The 20,400-nt window shown below is 42.0% G+C and overlaps 1 protein-coding gene across 6 annotated transcripts in view; it reads left to right on the top strand.

The window, feature by feature from the left end:
- The window catches only part of LOC105565439 (syntaxin-1A), an 86,489-nt gene that overhangs the window by 23,080 nt on the left and 43,009 nt on the right, over window positions 1-20,400 (top strand). For all 6 annotated transcript variants that reach the window (XM_012018646.1, XM_012018644.1, XM_012018643.1 and 3 more), the window contains exon 3: window positions 4,384-4,483. In XM_012018646.1, coding sequence (XP_011874036.1) covers window positions 4,384-4,483 — 100 coding nt within the window. The remainder of the gene's footprint in view (window positions 1-4,383; window positions 4,484-20,400) is intronic.

Here is a 20,400-nt window from a genome sequence, read left to right as displayed (position 1 = left end):
TAACCGTACGCTCGGAAACTCTAATTTCGAAATATACCAAGTATGTGCGTTTGAGGTACCAAATAATTCCGCGCTCATTTCCGCACGCCCCTTATCCAGCGTTTACCTGTAGTCGTCGTAATTTTGTCCCATCGATGTTTACTCGTTAGACGTTCAAACGCCGAAAAGAAAGAGTTCGCCACCGTAGCATGGTTTGCTAAAAATATTTTGCTGCCGTAACTACGAATTTCTAAACCGCAGCGAACGATTTGCTGTCGCACCTGATACCGTAGGCACAGTAGCAAAATATTTAGCTACCGCGACTAAATATTAGCTGTCCATATTTTACAACCGAATTTACCACGTGCGGCTTTTAGCTACACTTTTTTCCCCCCCGTGGATTTTTTGATACCATCGGTGAATAGTTGCTTTTTTTTTAATTCCAACTCTCGTTCGTTTAATAATAGGAGCCTGAAACAAAATTATTACATCGCAACATAGTTCAGTGAAATATAACGCTTTATGAAGTATTATATAAACAATAATTAGCGCCGAGTAAATGGAGAATAACAATAAATACCGCCGCATTGACGTTACTCGAGGAAACATACGGTAATACAATATACGTGTTCCACAATTGTTTAAATAGTATTCTCTGCGGTGTACAATAATTAATAGAGGAAAGTCTCCTATTATGAAATATGACTCTTAATATGAGACAGCGGAGTTTCTGCTAAATTAATAGGCATCGTCTGTAGGTTCCACCATACGAGTATTGCCCTTGGTGTGAAGTTTGTTCGGTGGAAAATTCGTTGTTGGATCGTTGCGAAAAAGCTTTGTGATTGAATTTGGATGTTGAAAACCTTCTATCTTATATTAGAAGCCTAACGGGGGATTTTTCTCTACTTACATTAATTATTTACTACGCACGCAAGTTGTTTAATAATATGAAAATACGATATAACGCAACATCACGGAATACGCGGCAGCATCCTCAACTTTCTTTCTGTCTTCGAAATTCTCGGGGAGGCGTAAGATCGAGAGTAGGTTCCATAAATGTATTACCCTTGGAGTGACGTCTGTTCAGTGGAAAATTCGTTGTTAGACCGTTGCAAAAAGGCTTTGTGATTTAATTTGAATGTTGAAAATCTTATATTAGAAGCCTAACAGGGGACTGTCCTCTACTTATACGTCAATAATTTACTACGCACGCCAGTTGTTTAATAATACATTATAAAAAATACGAGGGAACGCAATATCACGGAACACAGCATCCTGAACTTTCTTTTTGTCTTCGAGATTCTCGGGGAGGCGTAAGATCGAGAGTTACGCCGAGGGAATTCCATTCTAACGACGGCGCAAAAAGTACCGGCCCGGAGGAGGTTAACGCGAAATCGATACGCAGACGTGCCGCTGCGATGTATCGCGCGCGCATTTCGGATACGCCGAGGATGTGTGCCGTCGTATAGCCCCAGCTTCTACGAAGCTCGCGTTCGTGGTCCCCCGTGTATATGTAATATGCGATGCAGTCTATGCGCGAGGGATGGAAGTAACGTAGGGGTGGCGGCCGAACAGGCGATCGAGCGGGATGAAAACGACGACGGCATGGCACGCTTGCGAGAATGCGCCGCGCGAGTGACGCGGGATGGCACTAACGAGACACGTTCCTGCGGAACAACGCCTCGTGTGCCGGGAGAGCGCAGCCACGACGAAGAGAGTTCTTGACGGGAGCTCGGGCACTTCCCTCGGTATCGATCACCGATCCCGTTACGGTTACCGTTATCCTTTCAGGAGAACTTGTTTGACTTCGAAACACGAGCGCTCTCGAGACGCGACGTCAAGATTATAGGTTTCTTTGTCAAACCCACAATTTCGTCGCGAGAAACGAGCGTTCTCGCGTTGAATTTTATCTAATCACTAAATCTTGTACACTTTTTGCGGTTGACCTTTATTCACAATAGCCTATTAGTCCGACAGTGCGCCCAGAAAAGAGATTTATTTAAGTAAAGATTTATTTAAATAAACGGGATACGTTGAAATCGCGTTACTTTGAATCTACTAAAGTTTTATTTACTTCTACTAAAACGTTTGCTGGATTTGAAGAAATAGATATGAATTCTCTTAGAGATTCCAGTCTTAATCAAATTAAATTTTGGTTAAGAAGAAATCATTTCTTTGAAATTGAATAAGAGTCTAGTAAGATCCAAATTTAAAGAAAATTTGTTTGATTTTAAAGACATTTTTTCTGGGTGTGGAGTACAACATTTTTATCTCAGTCTTAGCAATCTATTAAATTTAATTTATTAGAGTAAAAACGTTTTTATCAATCAAATGCTACGCAAATTAGATGTTTCACAATTAAAGAAGAAATTTAGCATTTTTCTTTAGAAACCGTGTACAATGTTATCAGTCTTTAATTATAAAGAGAGCAATGAAAATTGAGATGTGATGTTGGGGTGTAAAACGCACCCCATGTAAGTACCTAATTACGTTAAAAAAGACACACCCGAAAAATAGTTTGTTTAGAATCGAATTTATTTGAATAATAACTAGACTTTTCATTCAATTTCAAAGAAATGATTTCTTTATCTGAACCAAAATTTTATTTAATTGAAATTGGACTTTCTAAGAGAGTTCTAGCAAAATCTAGCAAACGTTTTAGCAGACGTAAATAAAAATTGAGTAGATTCATTTGTTTCACCTAACTAAATCTTTTTTTTCTACGTGAGTAATATAGAGGTAAGGAATACGGTAATGCACATGCGCTTCAGTCATTGTTGAGCCTCTAGGATTAACTTAAAATTATGCCACGCTTCACTCTATCTATCGATTATCTCTCGTCATCGTGCGCGCCTGCCATTAAGGAGCTTAAAGTCGAGCGGATCTGGCCCGAGGTAATTAACGTTTACGAACCGAATTATTCTTCGAGATGGTTATCCGTTCGTGACTGGCTTTTTCGAGTTCCCCTCGGTGAGCTTCTCTGGCGAAATCCCAGATTGCCGTTGTCGTCCTCGATGACGACCACGCTGACTAATGTCTGACATCGTTTCCTCCGTCTGACTCGACGAAGCAACGGAAAAATCCCGATGAGTCAGACAAAATCGCGTCAAATTGTGTGAGAAAAAGGGAGCAGCGGGAGGAGGCGCATCCTCTCGCCAGCGAGTCCCAATCGATGAGATTTCGTCTGGTTTTACGGCGCTACGTAGGTCATCACTGTCCAGGATCGGCTTCTCATTGAATATTATCAGGCTCCTTTTTATTTCTTTCGTTAATTAGATCGCACCGAGGATATGCGAACGAGCTTTTGGAATTTATCGCGGCCTAGTCCTCCCGCTAAGAACACCTCTTGAAACCGAGCGAAGGGCTCTTCGTAGCTCGGAAATTTGCTGCGCGTGAAACTTTGTTGCGAAACGATTCTCAAATTTCCTACATTATTCCATTTATGTGACGTCGCACATCGAATAAAATTTACATGTAACTTAGGCGAGAATTAGCGTGAATTATATTTCTTTTCGATAAACGGAACGACATTTTCCAACTCTGCATATAAAGTCGTACCACTTTATTATTAGGTAACTCTTATATAAGTATCTTAATTTAATCGATGTCAATTCGGCGTCAAAATTGCGCACAAAATTAGTGTATATCGAAATATTTTTAACTGACTCATATCGCGATTAAGGAGTGGGGATTTTAAATATTCAGACCGACATGTTCTAATTATTGTGGTGAGTTTTTACACATTTTTTCTTAGGGTTTTAGAAAACGCGCGTGGACTTGCGAGAGCAAGTATACGCGATCGTCTGACCAAGCACGGTTTGCGCCACTTGCGGCGAGCGCCGTTCGTAATTACGGCTATACTACTTAAATAGAGTAGTGTCCGATGTAATATATGTATCGGCCTCGACTACTTAAATTGGCTACTTCTATCAGTCATGCAATCGAGCGCTTATGTTCTCATTATTCTTTTCATTATTTTTATTAAAAACACTATTTGAATATTATCGACTTGATGAAATTAATTTCGATAATACATTGTGATAATTTTTCAATATTTTTTATTGTTTTATCACGTGCGATAAAACCAGAGATATTGGGAGCCGATAGTAAATTACTTTCAAGGATTGAAAACAACCGTAAAAATTTTTACAGAGTTATTTAAATTTTATTTCATTATGCAAACTTAAGTTCAATTTTGAGAGATGTAAATTTCGAAATAAAACGTCAGTTTAAACCGGGCGTCACCGCGTCGAGATTTTTAAATCTGGATTTACATCTTTCAAAAAAAAACCCCTCGTTTAATAAATATGCGAGGATTCGTGACAATATCGGATTTGCGAAACATGAATAAATTTGAGAAAGTTTAAGCCAGCTGCTGACTCTGACGTGTGTGTTTTTCCACAGGTGGAGGAAATCCGCGAAATGATAGATAGGATCCAGACGAACGTGGAAGATGTGAAGAAAAAGCACAGCGCCATTCTCTCCGCGCCGCAGACCGACGAGAGTGAGTTTAATTTATCACCTTGTATTACTTACCCCATTTCTTATGTGAGGTACATACGCGCATATATTCTCGCGGCTACTACCAGCGAGCCCGATTACGTTTCCGCGGGCAAAAAGCGAGATCGCGTTGAACGCGAAAATCTCTGTTGCCGGAAATTTCCGGTCATGTGAAACGGCCAGTCTGAGGATTAAATTAAACGATAACTGGCTTGGTCAAATATTAGCGCATTGTGTGCTGACACCGACGCATCTGTTTGCTCCGCGTGATTATTTATACGAGGTTCAGATTGATACAGTTTCGGTACGTTGCGAACTTCGTTAATATACAGCCGGATAAAAATAGTTTCTACGTTTGTTCGTCAAATAAACAGAAAAGAGACGGCGCGGCGGTCGTGAAGCACGATTCCCTTTTTGTATTTATACCACGTCGAAAGGTAAAATTGTCATTGCACTAACAATAAGACCTAATCGCTGCTATTTATATTTAGCAAGTATAATTGCGGCAATTATATTTATCTCTCTATTCACTAACATCCCCATTGACTTGGTTGAACGTGTCTTCAAAAACTGGCTCTTTCCCAAACAAAATTACGACATTCCGGGAGATGAATTTTTCGAAGCTTTCAAATTGGTATTACATTCAGTGAAATAAACATTATATGCCACAAATAAATTTTCAAAGACTTTTTTTCTCAGTGTAATTATCGACACGATTCTACAAGACCTTGAGGAAGAGATTTAAGGACTTTTGCAGTTACTATCTCTTTACTTTATATTGACGACATTGCAAACATCACCGAAAATTACAAAATTAATTGCGAAGACTGCGACGTCTCTTATACATCGATCAAATTAAAGCGAACGGTACACGATACTATTTTTCCTACTGGATTGCTTACGAGAACCAATCAGGCTGTAGAGTTTTAGATCAGGAGACTTAAGGCTAAATCCTGATTGGCTCTCGTAAGCAATTCAGTAGGAAAAATAGTGTCGTGTGCCATTGGCTTTACAGACAATTAAGAACTTGGATTTCTGCGAGAGGGGGGGGGGAGAGAACGCGGGAATCACATAAAAAGAGGAACACTTACCCATCCCCGTATTTGAAGAAATTTAATATTTATAATGTCTCATTAAGGCTGCGTTCAAACTGCCGCTACAAATGCTTCGCAGCGTTTCTCTTGTCCTTTTATCTTTATTGATAGAAAGGAAAAGAAAAATACTTGGAAGCATTTGTAGCGGCAGTTTGACCGCAGCCCAAATTGAAGAACTTGTCACGCAATTTGCCCTTTTGTTTTACCTCAATTTTTATTAACGAATTACCCATTGTATTATTCATATATATATATATTTTTCTTTTGTACTTTCTAAGTGATATTTATATTGCTAAGTATGAATAACGCGTTGGCAATTGTTCTCTCGGATACCGATTGTCAGAAGCAAAGAGATGGTTTAGGTGCGGGCGAATCAACGCTTTGTTCCCGGTTAACCGCTGATCCTCCGCGAACTCCTCCTTCGTCGGAGGCTTGCTAAGAGTCAAATTCAAATTTGCTCTCTGTACATAATTCAAGAACTTATCCGTCTTTCTGGGGTCGATTTACTCGAACACCGGCACGCTTTCAAGCCGGTCGGTTGCCCTCGTTTCTCAGCAGGATACATCCCGCTCGTCTTCGAACGTCGATGCTGAATATTTCATTCGGCCGAACGCATGCCCGTTACTTGCCAAAAAACTCTCGCCGAGCATACCGCGTCGAAATCCGATATTCCAGAGCGACGTTTTATTATTGGAGAGCACGGTGTGATATACAACGGGGCCCTTTCAACGAAACTTTGATACATTGAACCCTGCGCGCACGTAGAGAAATTCGAGACCTGCCGATGTTTCGAATTTCTGATATTAAGGGACAACCTTGATCATATTGACGCAATCAGTAATTTAAGCGCGGCTCAAGAAACGAATAAACGAAGCTTGTAAACTTTGGGTGCGCGAGTGTAAAGTGTAACCCGATCGGGAGAATCGATGGGAGCTTGAGCAGCCGTTAATTGAAAAGAGACTCGGGCGAAATAGTTGGAGGATGCTCCGTATAATTTTCTCGCTCATTGCGAGAAACGACCGGGAAATCATTCGATCGTATCGGCTTTCGTAATTTCGCGCCGAGATAATCGAGCCTCGATATTCCGACAAGCGCTGCGCGGCCAAATTCAATAGCGGGAAATGCAATGCAGAAGACTGGTTAAGTTTGAAAAGTGGCTGCCTGGAGGGAAGAGGTGAAAGAGGTGATGGAGTGGCCAGGATGCTCGCGAAAGAGGGTGGGAGACACAAGAGGTACGATAGAAGGAGAGAGAGAGAGAGTGAGAGACGGGATGGGACACTGGTGGTAATCGTCCTTGCCCTGGTTGCCATTGTAGCTGCCAGTAGCCGGGGTTGGGTTGTCATCCCTTACACCTTTATCCCCCGGCACGACGAGCGCGCGCGCGCGCGTGTGTTTGCGACGGCTGCGGCTCCTAACCCTTTGTTTATGTGAATCGACGCCCGCCGCAAATTAATCATTATGGTACTTCCGCCGACTATGCTTTATGTCCTGGAAAGGCCACGGATCATCGAAGAGCATCTGTTAATAATATTCCAGGGAACGTTTCCGGGGAAAGAGAGATTTTTGAGGAAATTGTGAGGAGAGATTTGATTTTGAGACTTGAGAAAAACTCAAAATCCATGCTGATCGCGTTAAATCTGACAATGAGTATCGAGATAGACGTTACACTGATGTAGAATAGTGTTTTAAAGCTACTTGTTGATATAAATTGATAAAATCGTTTACGTTGTTACCTAATTTTCTTTTTAAGTCAAATCGTACGTACCGATAACGCGAAATCGCCGAGTTTTGACATGAGATTACGAGAAATTAATACTGAGGAATGACGGTGGGGAGGAAAATTATGTTACGCCAAGTTACGCTGCTACTTCACGCTAATCTGTTTAGAAATCTGGGTAAATGTCGCGCAAACATGCAGTACGTTCCTACGTAGCTTGTCGATAATTTCGAGCAAGTAGATTAACCTACCGCAACTGAAGGATTAAGTAATATCCCGTACTAGAGAGAGAGAGAGAGAGAGAGAGATAGAGAGAGAAAGCAATGCCTGCTAATTACTATTAATACCCCGACCTTGCGCATCGAAATTCCGCGATAATTCAACCGTGGCTTAAATTATTCGATATATTATACATAATCTTTACTCTTTGACCTCCTCAACTATACGTTCCATACATCGTCTCGGCCTGTTGTTCAAGTAGGATGCGAGTGTATTTCCATAACTATCTGTCGCTCGGTCTCTTTCAGCTTCGCTCTTCTGTCTACCTGAGAAGTTCTGACGGCGTGGCGGCTAAGCCCTAGATACGTCAGAAAGATTTCTCCATCCGTCCGTGTGTATATAAACGTGCAGGTATCTTCGGACACTTACGTTTATTGCAGCTTTTTGCAACGTGGTCGTCGCAGCAGGTAGCCATCGGAGCATTGGCAAATAAAAAAAAGAGAACGCGCGCGTAAGACGTGTATCCTATTTGGCGAAACTGCAAAATTTAACGCAATGGCGTCCTATCATCGCTTTCGCGATACACGTTTGCGCGAAATGTGCCAATTTGTTTATAACGGCGGCTTTCGCGTAGATTGCACGAGGAGCTTCTTTCGTGAGCGAGCGAGTTGTAGGGGCGGAAGATCTTAGGGAAACTGATAGACGTGATTCAAAACGTATTCTCGCGAAAGAGAGGAAGAAAACCTTTCTTTATTTTTATTTCGACGCTGCTTTTACTTAATGTAACTTTTATATATCACTTTTTCTAATTATTGAATGTATATATGTTTTAATTTTAAATATATACACGGAGAGAATTTTCTCTTAAAATTTGTCCTGAAAATCATGTAATCGTGGGACAACATGGAATTTTGAAGAATTTTATGAGAGTTTTCGAAATTTTACCATACATTTTATTAAAATTTCAGAAAACTCTCCTAAACTTTTTCGAAATTCCGTGTTGTTTCACGATTACTTGACTTTCAGGATTAATTTACACGGAGAGAATTTTCTCTTAAAATTTGTCCTGAAAATCATGTCATTGTGGGACAACATGGCATTTTGAAGAATATTATGAGAGTTTTCAAAATTTTACCATACATTTTATTAAAACTTACCATGCATTATTAAAAGTTCAAAAAACTTTTCTAAAATTCTTCGAAATTCCGAGTTGTTCCACAATTACATGACTTTCAGAATAAATTTTACGGAGAAAATTTTCTCTTAAAATTTGTCCTGAAAATCGTGTGATTCTCGGATTTAAAGAATTTTGAGTTTTTTGAAATACCATACATTTTTCCTTAATGAAAAAAGAGACGTTACTAGCGCGAATGTCGTTAATATCGAATAGTTTGAGGCCTCTTTTCCGCGATGCCGATTGGTTTTCTCGAAGCACAGTGTGATTCACTTCTCTTTTAGATTCGTGTCATGTTTCAGCTCGCATGTGAATTTTGACAGTTGTGCAAAAATATACTTAGAGAAAGTTAGAGACTAAACGAAAAGTTAAAGAAAATTAAGTTAAAGTTAAACATCTAATTGAGTGAAGAAGACTGAAAGAAATTCTCGTTCTTCTCTCTTTTTAAAAAGGTATGTAAGACGAATTATTAACGCTGTTCCGCGATGCTGATTTTCTCGCTTGGCTTTGTACTGCGAGTAGCTGTCAGTGCGAAAATCATGTAATATGCATTTTAACAGAGTGTCAACGTCAGATTACGTCTTCTTCACATGAAAAAAATCTTAATGTGTAAAGAAGATCGCGAATAAATATAAATTAAAACGAAATAGCGCGCGCAATGCTATTTCCAATAAAGTATTTCATACCAATTTATATTATTATTAAAGTAAATAATTCGATAATTTTCGCCCATAATAAATGAAGATTTGCAATTCAGTAACATACATTTGTATACACCAACTATTGAGGTAAAATCTCTAATCTTAGTAATTAGAATTTAAGTAACAACGATTTTTGTTTCGAAACATTTTCTCGATTGAACAGAATTAATCGTTAATTCAATCAATACCAATAAGTCCGCGGAATAATACGCAAAACGTAGCAACAGTCACGGAACAAAGTAATGTACAATAAGATATTAAGTACGGAATTTTCCATTGCGTAGGCAGGCCAACGAATTCTCGACGTTTTTTTTTTGTTGTTTTTCACTCGGCACGGTATCGTACGACGATTAAGCGGGCCAACGAACTCTCAACGTTTTTTTGTTGTTTTTCTCTCGGCGCGGTGACGTACGATGTTTTTGCGGGCCATCGTTTACCTGAAGGTCGCTGCGTTATCATTCGCCTGTCGAACGTCGAGCCGGCAGGCAGTGGCGAGAGTCGCTCCGTGCGTAGTGTTACTTTTGCATTATCGGTTTCCAAGACTTGATCGCGATGGAAGGAAGGATAAAACGCTGTTGATTTGTACACGTTCGTCAGTAACAAGTAACGTTCCTCGATTAATTATTAAGTTTCTACAACTTGTAATGAGAAACGAATTGCGTATTGAGGCGACGGCTCTTTATCAACGTATACATAGATATTTCACGCGACTAACTCATCTAAATTCTGAACCGTTGTACTTTGCCGCGGTTACACCTCGTGTACGCACCGCGCTTTTAATTGATTTCGTGTAATCTGTTCCATTTTCGGGAAAAGAAAGAAATTTGTGCGGTTTCGGCGTTCGCGCTGTAATTCGCTTTGTCGTTCTTCGCAACTCGAACGGGCAAGAAGTAAAGAAAGTCGCTTATCGCACGTCGTTACACTATGTAAACGTAATCGGAAAATTATCTCGATTAACTGTCGCAATTAATAACAACTATTTATCGCTGGAGACTTTGCTCACATAATTGATTTCGAGGACTAGATTGAAGGACTAAGATTGTAAAATATCGTTTCGTTGCGGACTAATAACTACTTCTTTACCGCGGATTATGCCTCCCATGCTCGCGTTGCGTTTTATATCGTCAATTCAATAGTGATTTATCCATTTCCTGTTCTTCCGAATCAAAAATGCAAGTTGTTGGTAATATTTCGTGTGTTTCGCGGTATCTCACATCGCGTACGGGAGTGTCCGAAATTTCGCGCGATCGATTATTTTCGCGAGTGAGTGATGTGCGAGTGCAACAAGGAAATCTGAGAGGAGGAGCAGGCCCAGGAGGCATCGGGCAACAGCGGAGAAATCGGTGAGGTGAGTGTCTTACATTTTTACGTTATTTGCTACTTGTGCAAAATAAGGCATCTGTTCTGTGTTTTTATTTTATTTATTCAAATGATTCGAACGAGGATTCGAATAAGTGTTAGAGACAAAACCATATACGTATAAAATTTTGTGAGTTTATATTTAAAAGGAAGACTTTCAGTATTATATATAATTATTTTAATAAATACCTGTTTTTTAAATATAAAATATAAAGTATTATGTAATACAATTATTTCGATTTCATATAATTAGTCTACAATAATCATGTATATATTTGTATTTTTACAGTTTAACATACACAGTTGACGATGTACAACTCTGCTGTTGCGTATCAGTGAGTGACAAATTATTTTTTATTTTAAATTGACGTTGCGCATACAATTACTTCTTTACATGTACACAAATTCTTAAAAATATACAATGCTCGACTACAAACTGCGCGCGCGAAGCGCGCGTTTTGTCATTTCTAGCACTAATAAAATGTATAATTATCAGTGAACTATATGATAAAATTCTTCGAAATACCGTGTTGTCCCAGGATCACACGATTTTTAGGGTAAATTTTAAGAGGAAATTCTCTCCGTGTACTTTTAAATAACCAGCCGAAATAAAATTGCATTAGTTGCCACGAGGGATGATAATTACCTTACAAGAATTGTGTGTAGCAAGCAGTTTGGCTTGTATAATAAGCTAAACAGAGGAACTTGAATGATAAGGCGCGGTTTCACCAAACGTCGGTTAACATTAATCTCAGTTTAATTCACGTTTCCAACTGCTGCTGCAGAAAGAGACAAAGACCGAATTAAACGGAGCTTAAAGTTAAACGACGTTGGTGAAACCGGGGGCCTGACCCGTGCAATCCGAGACGTTTCCGTTCGATTCCAGACAGCCGCGAGAATGGGCGTCGAAATACGCGGGGATGCTGTTGTTCGTACCGCGGATACGATCGCGTTACGAGCGCATACGTGAACGAGATGAAGATAATCGGGCCTCGTGCACGTCGATATTGTTGTCGCTCGCGGCGATCCGGTGGAAACGGGTTAAACGGTTTTAGAAACTGTGTCGCTGCGCCGAATGCCTCGTTAGAGGCACGCGCGCGGATTACGGCGGCGATAACGGCGACGCCGGGACACCCCGCGGGATCGGCGCGTTTACGCATTTGTTGCGGCGAACGGCTCGATAATCGATCGTTCCCACGTCACTTATGCGCCCGAGGCCGCGAAACAATCGTCGTTGTTCTCCCCGCGCTTGCACGCTCGCTCGCTCGCTCGCTTATGGGCCGGAACTCGCCTGTAATATGCAGGAATTATTCACACGTTTGAATCGCCGCGACGTATTTCCGCAATCGCTAATGACGATGATATTCGTTAAATATACAACGCGCAATAGCGCGTATTGTCCTCGACGAACAATCGCTTTAATTAGTAGCCCATTTCCTCCGTATTTTCGCCCTCCAGTCCGTTGATTAACCTCTGGAGACCTACGGAGCTTGTTATTTTTAGCGGAAGTGCAGTGAAAATTCCACAATGTAAATTCCGCCTCGTTTGCAATATTGATTTTTCTTCCTACCGCACGTACACGGGGCACATGTGTTACCGCGTGTGATGCATTGAGCGCTACTAATGTTTTTTAAAATTAACAGCGTTTAAACGTACGTTACGTATTCCCGGTCGTGGGGATCAGACGAGAGCGATATTTGCGCGGTATCGCACCATTTAGTAACTTGAATGAGCTGCTAAATTACACGGAGCAATTACTAAACGATTCATCGTCACCGTCGAAGAGCGTAAACGAGTAATGGCGCAAAAAGTACTAGAAGTTAGAATGTAAACGAGTGACAGCGCAAATCTTGATATAAACGCCGCATAAGATAAGTCATCTATTACGCGTGCAAAAATAAAATGTTATCGAGGGGATCACGTACGATACGTGTGTGTGTTTGTGCAAAGAGTGAAGAGATAAAATCGTTCCCGAGCAATCGTCGTCTCGCAGGATTTCCGGTGCATAATTAATTAATGGATTTCTCATCGCGATATGCAATTGCAAAGATTCGCCTCGGACACGTCGTCTCGTTTTCGCATCGTAATTATGTAAATATGAAAGGTAAAAGAATCCCGAGCGCGTAACCCGGGCTCCGCGTGTATTCCGCGCTGTTACAGCATCGACGTGAGCGCGCACCACCTGCCGACGCTGCTAAATAGTATCACGAGAATAGTCCTGCGCTAAAAATAGCTCGAAAAGTCAGTGCGATGGAGAGGCGGCACTCGAGTTACGCGTCGCCGTTCATCGATCCGATCTACCGCCAGCTGTCGCGTATCAGCGAGAACGGATGGGAGCGCTTCTAAACTGGCGGCCGCGAAAAAGCGGACCTTCCCGTCGAGGTCCATTTAACCGGGACGATTCTCGACGCGAGGACTTTGAGATATTCCCCTGCGGAACCGTCGGTCGTCGCGCCTCATCAGTTTTAAATACCTCCCGCGTGCACGCGTTTATCCACTTTAAACATCAAATGCGTGATATTAATCACTCGAAAGAAAAAAAGATCTTGCAACTACAGCAACAATTTTCTAGGTACGAAAAATTAACAGACAGATAAATGAATAGCCGATACTGCGAAATCGCATACGTTTTGTATTCGATCAATTTAAATAACAGAAATGGAATTTCTATCTCAACTGTTAGCGAATGTTAGGTAGAAAGTCTTTCCGTGCCGCCCATCCATTATAACGTTTGATTGTGGTACAGAAACAATTGTATTCCTTACAAAGATTGTTCCAGCGGTACCGAAAATCATTTTTATCCAATGTGAATGATTAATATTTAGTCATGAAATCTAAACTTCCCAAAAGGTATTACTGGACTTGCTGCTATAAATTTTGTAGACTACAAACCGTTTTCTAACAGGTACATAAAACAGTGACAAATTTTTATTGCGACACCTAGAAATCTACCTGCGTTAGTAAGATATTCTTTTGTGTGATAAAAATATATATTTGCACGTAAACGTGACGCGAATTACGTTTGATAACTATGTATATTATAGAGGAAGATCCTTTATTATGAGATGGAATTCTAATACGGAATAGTAGGTTTTCGACGACCAAATTCAATCATAAATCTTTTTTCGCGACGATCACACGATCTAGCAATGAATTTTTCACTAAACAGATTTCGCTTCAGGGGCAATAAATGCGCGATGAAACCAACAGACGGTGTCTATTCAGGCAAAAACTCTGCTGTCTCATATTAGGAGCCAATCTGATAATAGGCGATTTCCCTCGTGTATAAAGTTCTATGTTGCCGACCTGGCTATTTAAAAAGAAAAGGATATAGGTTCGTCGATCGCTTCCTCGGTGGCTCAACGTGGGAGTGATTTTGTAAAATACTTTAAGCAGGAGAATCCGTGTTCTTACTCGCACGTTTATCGCCAGACGCGCGCTTGCTTAATCCTCATTTCCAGTTTGACATTGAACTAAACCGATTAAAACCGCCAATCGACTTTTCCCCGAGTAAAGTAGGTTTTAGCCCGTTAGGGATAACGAAACTCGCAACAGGTTGACGTTGATGGATAGCAGGCCTCATAACCGTTCTATATATTTTTACAAGTTTTTCTGCAGTACTCGTTTCTCATTTTACGCCATTGAAAAATCCAAACTGCCGAAAAGAATAAGATATACGACCAGTTCGCACCTGCGCCGCTAAAACATCTGGCTAAAATACGAGGATATCGTCATAAGCGGTTTTCTTTCACCCCTAGTCGCAGATGCACGTTTGTTCGTTTCACGAGAGAGAAAGAGAGAGAGAGAGAGATGGAGGAGAAATAGTCAGTAAATTAGTATCAGTGTATCACTCGAAAAAATATCTTACTAACGCAGGTAGATTTCCAGGTGTCGCGACAAAAATTTGTCGCTATTTTTTGTCTCTCTGTTAGAAAATTGTAGCCTGCAAAATTTATAGCAGCAACACTCTAGTTATACCTTCTTAGGTTTCATGATTAAATTCGCGATTAAATGCAAAACACATGCGATTTCGCAGTACTGACTAGTCTTTTGTACGTCTTAGTTATTTAATTATTTAATCGTGCCTAGAAAATTGTTGCCGCAGCTGCGAGATAATTTTTTTCAGCGATCACAGCTCTTTTGTAATCATTCATTCGTCACATCGTGCGCGATACGTCAAAACTGATGTATTATATGTCAGCATTTTGACTTCTGATATGATATATAACCAAGTACGTACCTATTATCGTATTCAAATGTGTCCCCGGGGGAACGAAACTGAACGAGCAGGTGTCGAAATTCATCAGGCGTTGACACAGAGATTGGATAGCCTGTGTATGTTCGGCTAGAAATAGATTTCAACATTGACGTGCGCGCTCGAATGGAGGCGGCTATCATCTTGCTGCGAACATTTGCGCAAATATCCTGCACCGTTGACCATGGTTGTCTGTCAACGTGGCAGACGCAGGCGCGACAGTCGCTACAAATCGCCGTGCCAAGCTCAGACGGCGGATAATTTATGCTCGATGCCACCGGGTTGGTCCTGGCGCGACGTCCTGGAGGACTCCGTCCAATCTTGTATACGAGAATTGCACGTTGTTCCGACATGTACGTGAAGGAATTTATAGAGATCCTTCCACGTGGAAGAAGCATCAGACCTCCTTGATCCGCGTTTTTCTCCTGAATTATTGTGAAACGATGATTCACTTCGTGTTTGCGGCACGAGAAATTGTTCAGAACATTTGCATTAGCTGCGCAATGCAGTTACGATTAGCACACGTATTTACAGTTGCAATTGGAATATATAATTCTTAGCCTTAATTCGGTAGAATTGACAGTTTTAATATTCGAGAGATTTTAGTTATAATGTAAGGGATATTTTCAGCTACATACACGGAGAGAATTTTGTCTTAAAATTTACCCTGAAAATTACGTAATCGTGGGACATGGCAATTTAAAGTACTTTATGACAGTTTTTTGAAATTCTACCAGTAAAATGCGAGATGTAAACCGCTGAGGGCATTGCGGTGTACAGATTTACGGCATTACTGGGCATTACTAGGCATTACTAGGCATTTTTTGGGCATTAGGTCTTTGTTGGGGCATTATAAAGATAAAATAAGATAAAATAAGATAATAAGATAAAGTAATGCCCACTGGGCATTAGTGGGCATTGGTGTACAAGATTTTGGTCAGCGGTTTCCCCCTCGGGTAAAATGTATGTTAAGATTTCAAAAAATTCTTCGAAATGCCGTGCTGTCTCACGATTACGTGACTAATTTTAAGAGAAAACTTTCCCCGCGTACAATTACACATGCATGAACAGGGAGACGTGTGGTATACACATACCAATTTTTTTGTTTACCAAGGAATAAGTGTAGTAGAAAATTCTAAGCGGAAGACGCTCGAGTCACCGTTGGGAAAAACTATACGGTACATATTTCACTTTGCGCCGTGTCTCTCTTTCATTTTCGCGACGTCGCACACGCGAAAACGCAGTGCGAAGGATGTTCCGCGTCTGCTCTGGGAATGTAAATTTTCCGCTTTACGTTTTATTAGCGCGACAGATTGCAATCGGAGCATCTCGCATGCATATTGTTGGAAGGTCGAGTCGAAACTCACGGTGAGTTACACCGTGTCGTTATAAGTTAAAAATTTCCCACGTCGCACATGTCCCCCAAGCGAGTTCAGAAGAAAAGAGGGAAACTAGGACACGTCGGTATAACTTTTTGAATTAAAAACAGGAGCACTGTGTTTACCCGCTACAATTAGTTGTATAAAGCAGCGTCGTTACCGCGTACAACTATCGAAAGAATCTAATTACCTATTTAAGTGTGATCTCCAGAAAGTGTTCTTACGTCACAAGACGTACTTTCTGGAGTTGCGACAGCAGATATGATATTTTCCCTTCACCTTAGGGAACAGAAGTTTGCCTCAGCTCCTCGCAGGCATGCATATACCGTAGCCAATTTATTATTATTTCCTGGCTGCAGCGCGTGAACTTCTTCTCGCGCATGGAAAATTAAGTTTACCGGGACCGAAGTACGCGGGCGCATTGGCGAAAATCTATTTTATATCGCGCGTAGAGACACGTGACGCGCAGCGACGTTGTAATTTTTTTTTATCGTTTTTACATCGTACACGTACATGCGTGCGCGCACACGCGCGCGTCGCGCCGACGTCGTTTGCGCGGCACGAAAATTTCATTTTCCGGCAAAACGTTCGCTCGTGACGGAGACGAACAGAAATTTCCTCCTTGATAGACGAACGGGAATTCCGCGTTTGATAGAAATCTTTGAGAGGCCCCGTAATTAGGCTTTTATACACCAACAAAGCTGGCATCGCCGCGCGCGGACAAGTACATAGAGTACTGCTGACAACGTAATTAATCTTTAACCCGTTCACCGCTCAAGTGAGCTACAGACCGATTTCCCTTCTTCGTATTTTCATCCCACGTTAATAATTCTCATTGTTACACCGTACGCTGAAATATGAGAGTATTAATAGGAGATGGTATTAAAAATAACTTTTTTCTGATTAAAACTTATGTTTTCACTGACTTCCTTCGGAGCATTAATCAAGCGCCATTTCCTTCAGCTCTCGAGTTCTTTTAACTCTCGTGATTAAACTTGGCATTTGAATTATAAATAAATATTCTGTCCGCTTTACTCGAAGCTCAGTCAAGCATGAACGTTTGTTATCTATTTGCAACGCTGGGGCTTAATTTACTGGAAGCCTTCTCTTTAATTCGAATGCTATATTTAGTGCCACATCTCGACATTTTTCGTTAAAGAAAAATTGTCGCGGAGATGAATTTGGTGTTCGAGGCAGTTTGGTACAACATTGTTTGGCGAATGCGAGCCATAACGGACGGTGTTTCGCGGACTGCGGTCGTTCGAAAATCCGTACGATAAAAGTCGCAGGAGGAAACCGCGTAAACCGCGAGACAGATTTGTCAGCGGCTGTCACGGTAACGAGCAAATCGATACGTCCAGAATCGAACGAGCACCATATAACGCGAGAGCGCGTTTCTCAGCAAAAGCGTCCCGCCGCCGGTCCCATGATAGGTGGCCATTTGTATGGCCGTAGGGCACTAAAATATATCCGGTTCGCGAAAAATAGGAAGATACATTTCTCTTTTCGGGTTATTTCTGTCGCATATCTCTCTCTCTCCCTCTCTCCCTCCCTCTCTCTCTCTCTCTCTCTCTCTCTCTGACATTCGACGGCGATGAATCGATTTCCGCCTGTGGTGTCTGATTAGCGGTTAGAGATGGCTACAGACGGATGCCCGTTCGAGTTCTTTTTTATCGCCATTTCCGACAAGAAATTGACTTTTGCCATTGGTATCCGCTACACCGATCGGAACCGATCATCTCCCGACAGAATCAAGGTGGAATTACCCGCAAGACGTACGGTTTGCCTTGCTCCTGTATTTTTCAGCCGCTCTCACGGAAATGAGGAAAAAGGAGGAGGATGACTCGCGCTCGATAAATATCTCGACATATTAAAGAAAACGATAAAAGAGAAATCGAGAGCAACAGTTGCGGATGCTCTCCCGTGAAAATCGCCCTAGCGAGAGAAAAATCACGGAAGATTAAGCGGTCCAATTAAGCGTCATTAATCGACGCGATGAGTCGCAAAGCAACATCTTGCACTTCGTTTTTCGTTCTTGTGCTCTCTCTCTCTCTCTTTCTCTTTTGTTTCGCATCCCAAACGCCCGACGTCGCGGTTTCGTAAAGCGCGAGGCTGATTTCTGAATGCTACACCTACCATTGCCAAGTTTATCGGTCCACGTACCATCGGTTTCCTCCGACGTGAATGTAATTCGCTATGTAAATGAGCTGGCGCCTTCCGCGCGGGTGTGTACACCTGATGCACATTTGCGCATTTGTTACGACAATAACTGTCATGTTCGTCTCGCGGTCGTGGAATTCAGCCAAGGTTGTGACGAGCGACGAGCGGCGTGTCGCTCGTCTAGCTAATTCGCGCGAGCGAAGTTTACTTTCGCGAACAATTAGGTCGTCCTCCCCGTCGGAGCAACGCGCGCAAGTTCGGCACAGTGTTGCGTGGCACATGCGAGGGCGGCTCGGCGCGCTGCTCGCGTCATCGTCAGGATGGTTGGGAACGCCGTTATCAATATGTGTTCCTACGCAATTCGAAGACGTGGGAGGACGGCTAGCGATGATATGGGGGAGCTAAAAATACGGACGCGAGCCTCTCTCGTGTACCGAAAACTATAACTCCCGCGAAAAACACCGGGCGTGACACTTGATCCATTTGACGCGCGCGCGCGATCCAATTTCCATTGTGGCTGATCACTTAAGCTGCGATGTGATTGAGAAGTTCGGCGTGAGGATAAGGCGAGTGCGTGATTCATAAGATCCGTCTCAAGTACGACGCCGCCACTAAACTGACGTTTAAAAATGACGGGCTTGTCCCCATTCAACTTAAGATAACGCCTAAATTTCTCTTCTACTAGCGAAACGTAATCTCTGACAGATGTGACAATAGCGTCAGTAAATCAATATCGCTCGGCGCATCAAGTTATTATGATTGGCGGTTGAATATTGATCTTGCTTAATAGAAGCAATTTCAACGTCACGGCGGAAGGGAAAGGCGGAGGGAGTAATAAAATCGCGACGATACAGATTCGCGGGAATGAAATTGATTAGTCGGCCGAGGATTCCTAAATAAGTACCAAACGCCTTTGGGTTTTGGGAGATGGGGAGACAGTGCGGGTATACGGCTATCGCAATCTCGCGCGGCTGCAATTTCGGGCTGATGGAAGGAAATACAATCAGACGGAGGGACTCACGGGATTACTTAATGCCGCACATCTTAGTCGCGCTTTCTCCGCCGAGAAAGATCTCTCCGGGCCGACGAGGGTGTCGGCTCGCGATAGAGTCGGTCTTTTCGCCGGTTATCGCAGCGCCGCAGGAGATACGTTCGCGTTGAGGAAAGCCTAAACGACATCGTGGAATCACCCGAGAGGGAGATGTCACGCATTGATCCCGAACCGCTGGCGTTTCCAACTAGGAGGAACGTTTATATGTTATTTTCCGCGAATTGGCTCTCACGTGAAAGGGTAATAGCCTCGGCACTTGATTCTATCAATAGCACGCACAGATCTGACTTACTGATTTTGAGGAGGGCCTGATTGCGTTATCCCCAGAGAAAAGATTTATTTCGGTTAAACACATGAGATACGTTGAAATCGTGTTTCTTTGACTCTACTAAATTTTTATTTACTTCTACCAAACCATTTGCCAGATTTGAAGAGATAGATATGAATTTTCTTAGAAATTTCAGTCTTGGGCTCGGTTTCACGAAACGTTGCTTAACTTTAATCTTACAAGGAGTTGGCCGGGAATTGCGAAATCGATTTCGAAACGCGACATAGTCCATTCGAAGGAGGGTGCTGAGTTTGTGAAAAGTGTCGAAGGGTTAGAGTGAATGGGCCTTGGTTTTTGAGAAATTTGCAGTTAAAGTTGAGCGTGCCACGTGTTCCATAATAGTCAGGAACTGTTTTAACTTTAAAGTCGGGGCGCAGTTTTCGTTTACGAATATTGCCACGATACATGGCATTCGGGAATCAACATTGGACTAATCTTGATTCCCGAATGCCACGTATCGTGGCAATATTCGTAAACGAGAACT

Source organism: Vollenhovia emeryi, unplaced genomic scaffold, assembly GCF_000949405.1.
Source record: "Vollenhovia emeryi isolate VEMERY1.0 unplaced genomic scaffold, V.emery_V1.0 DF939152.1, whole genome shotgun sequence".
Classification (NCBI taxonomy): domain Eukaryota; kingdom Metazoa; phylum Arthropoda; class Insecta; order Hymenoptera; family Formicidae; genus Vollenhovia; species Vollenhovia emeryi.
The sequence above is the reverse complement of the archived record's forward strand: the minus strand, read 5'-3'. Positions and strand labels throughout refer to the sequence as shown.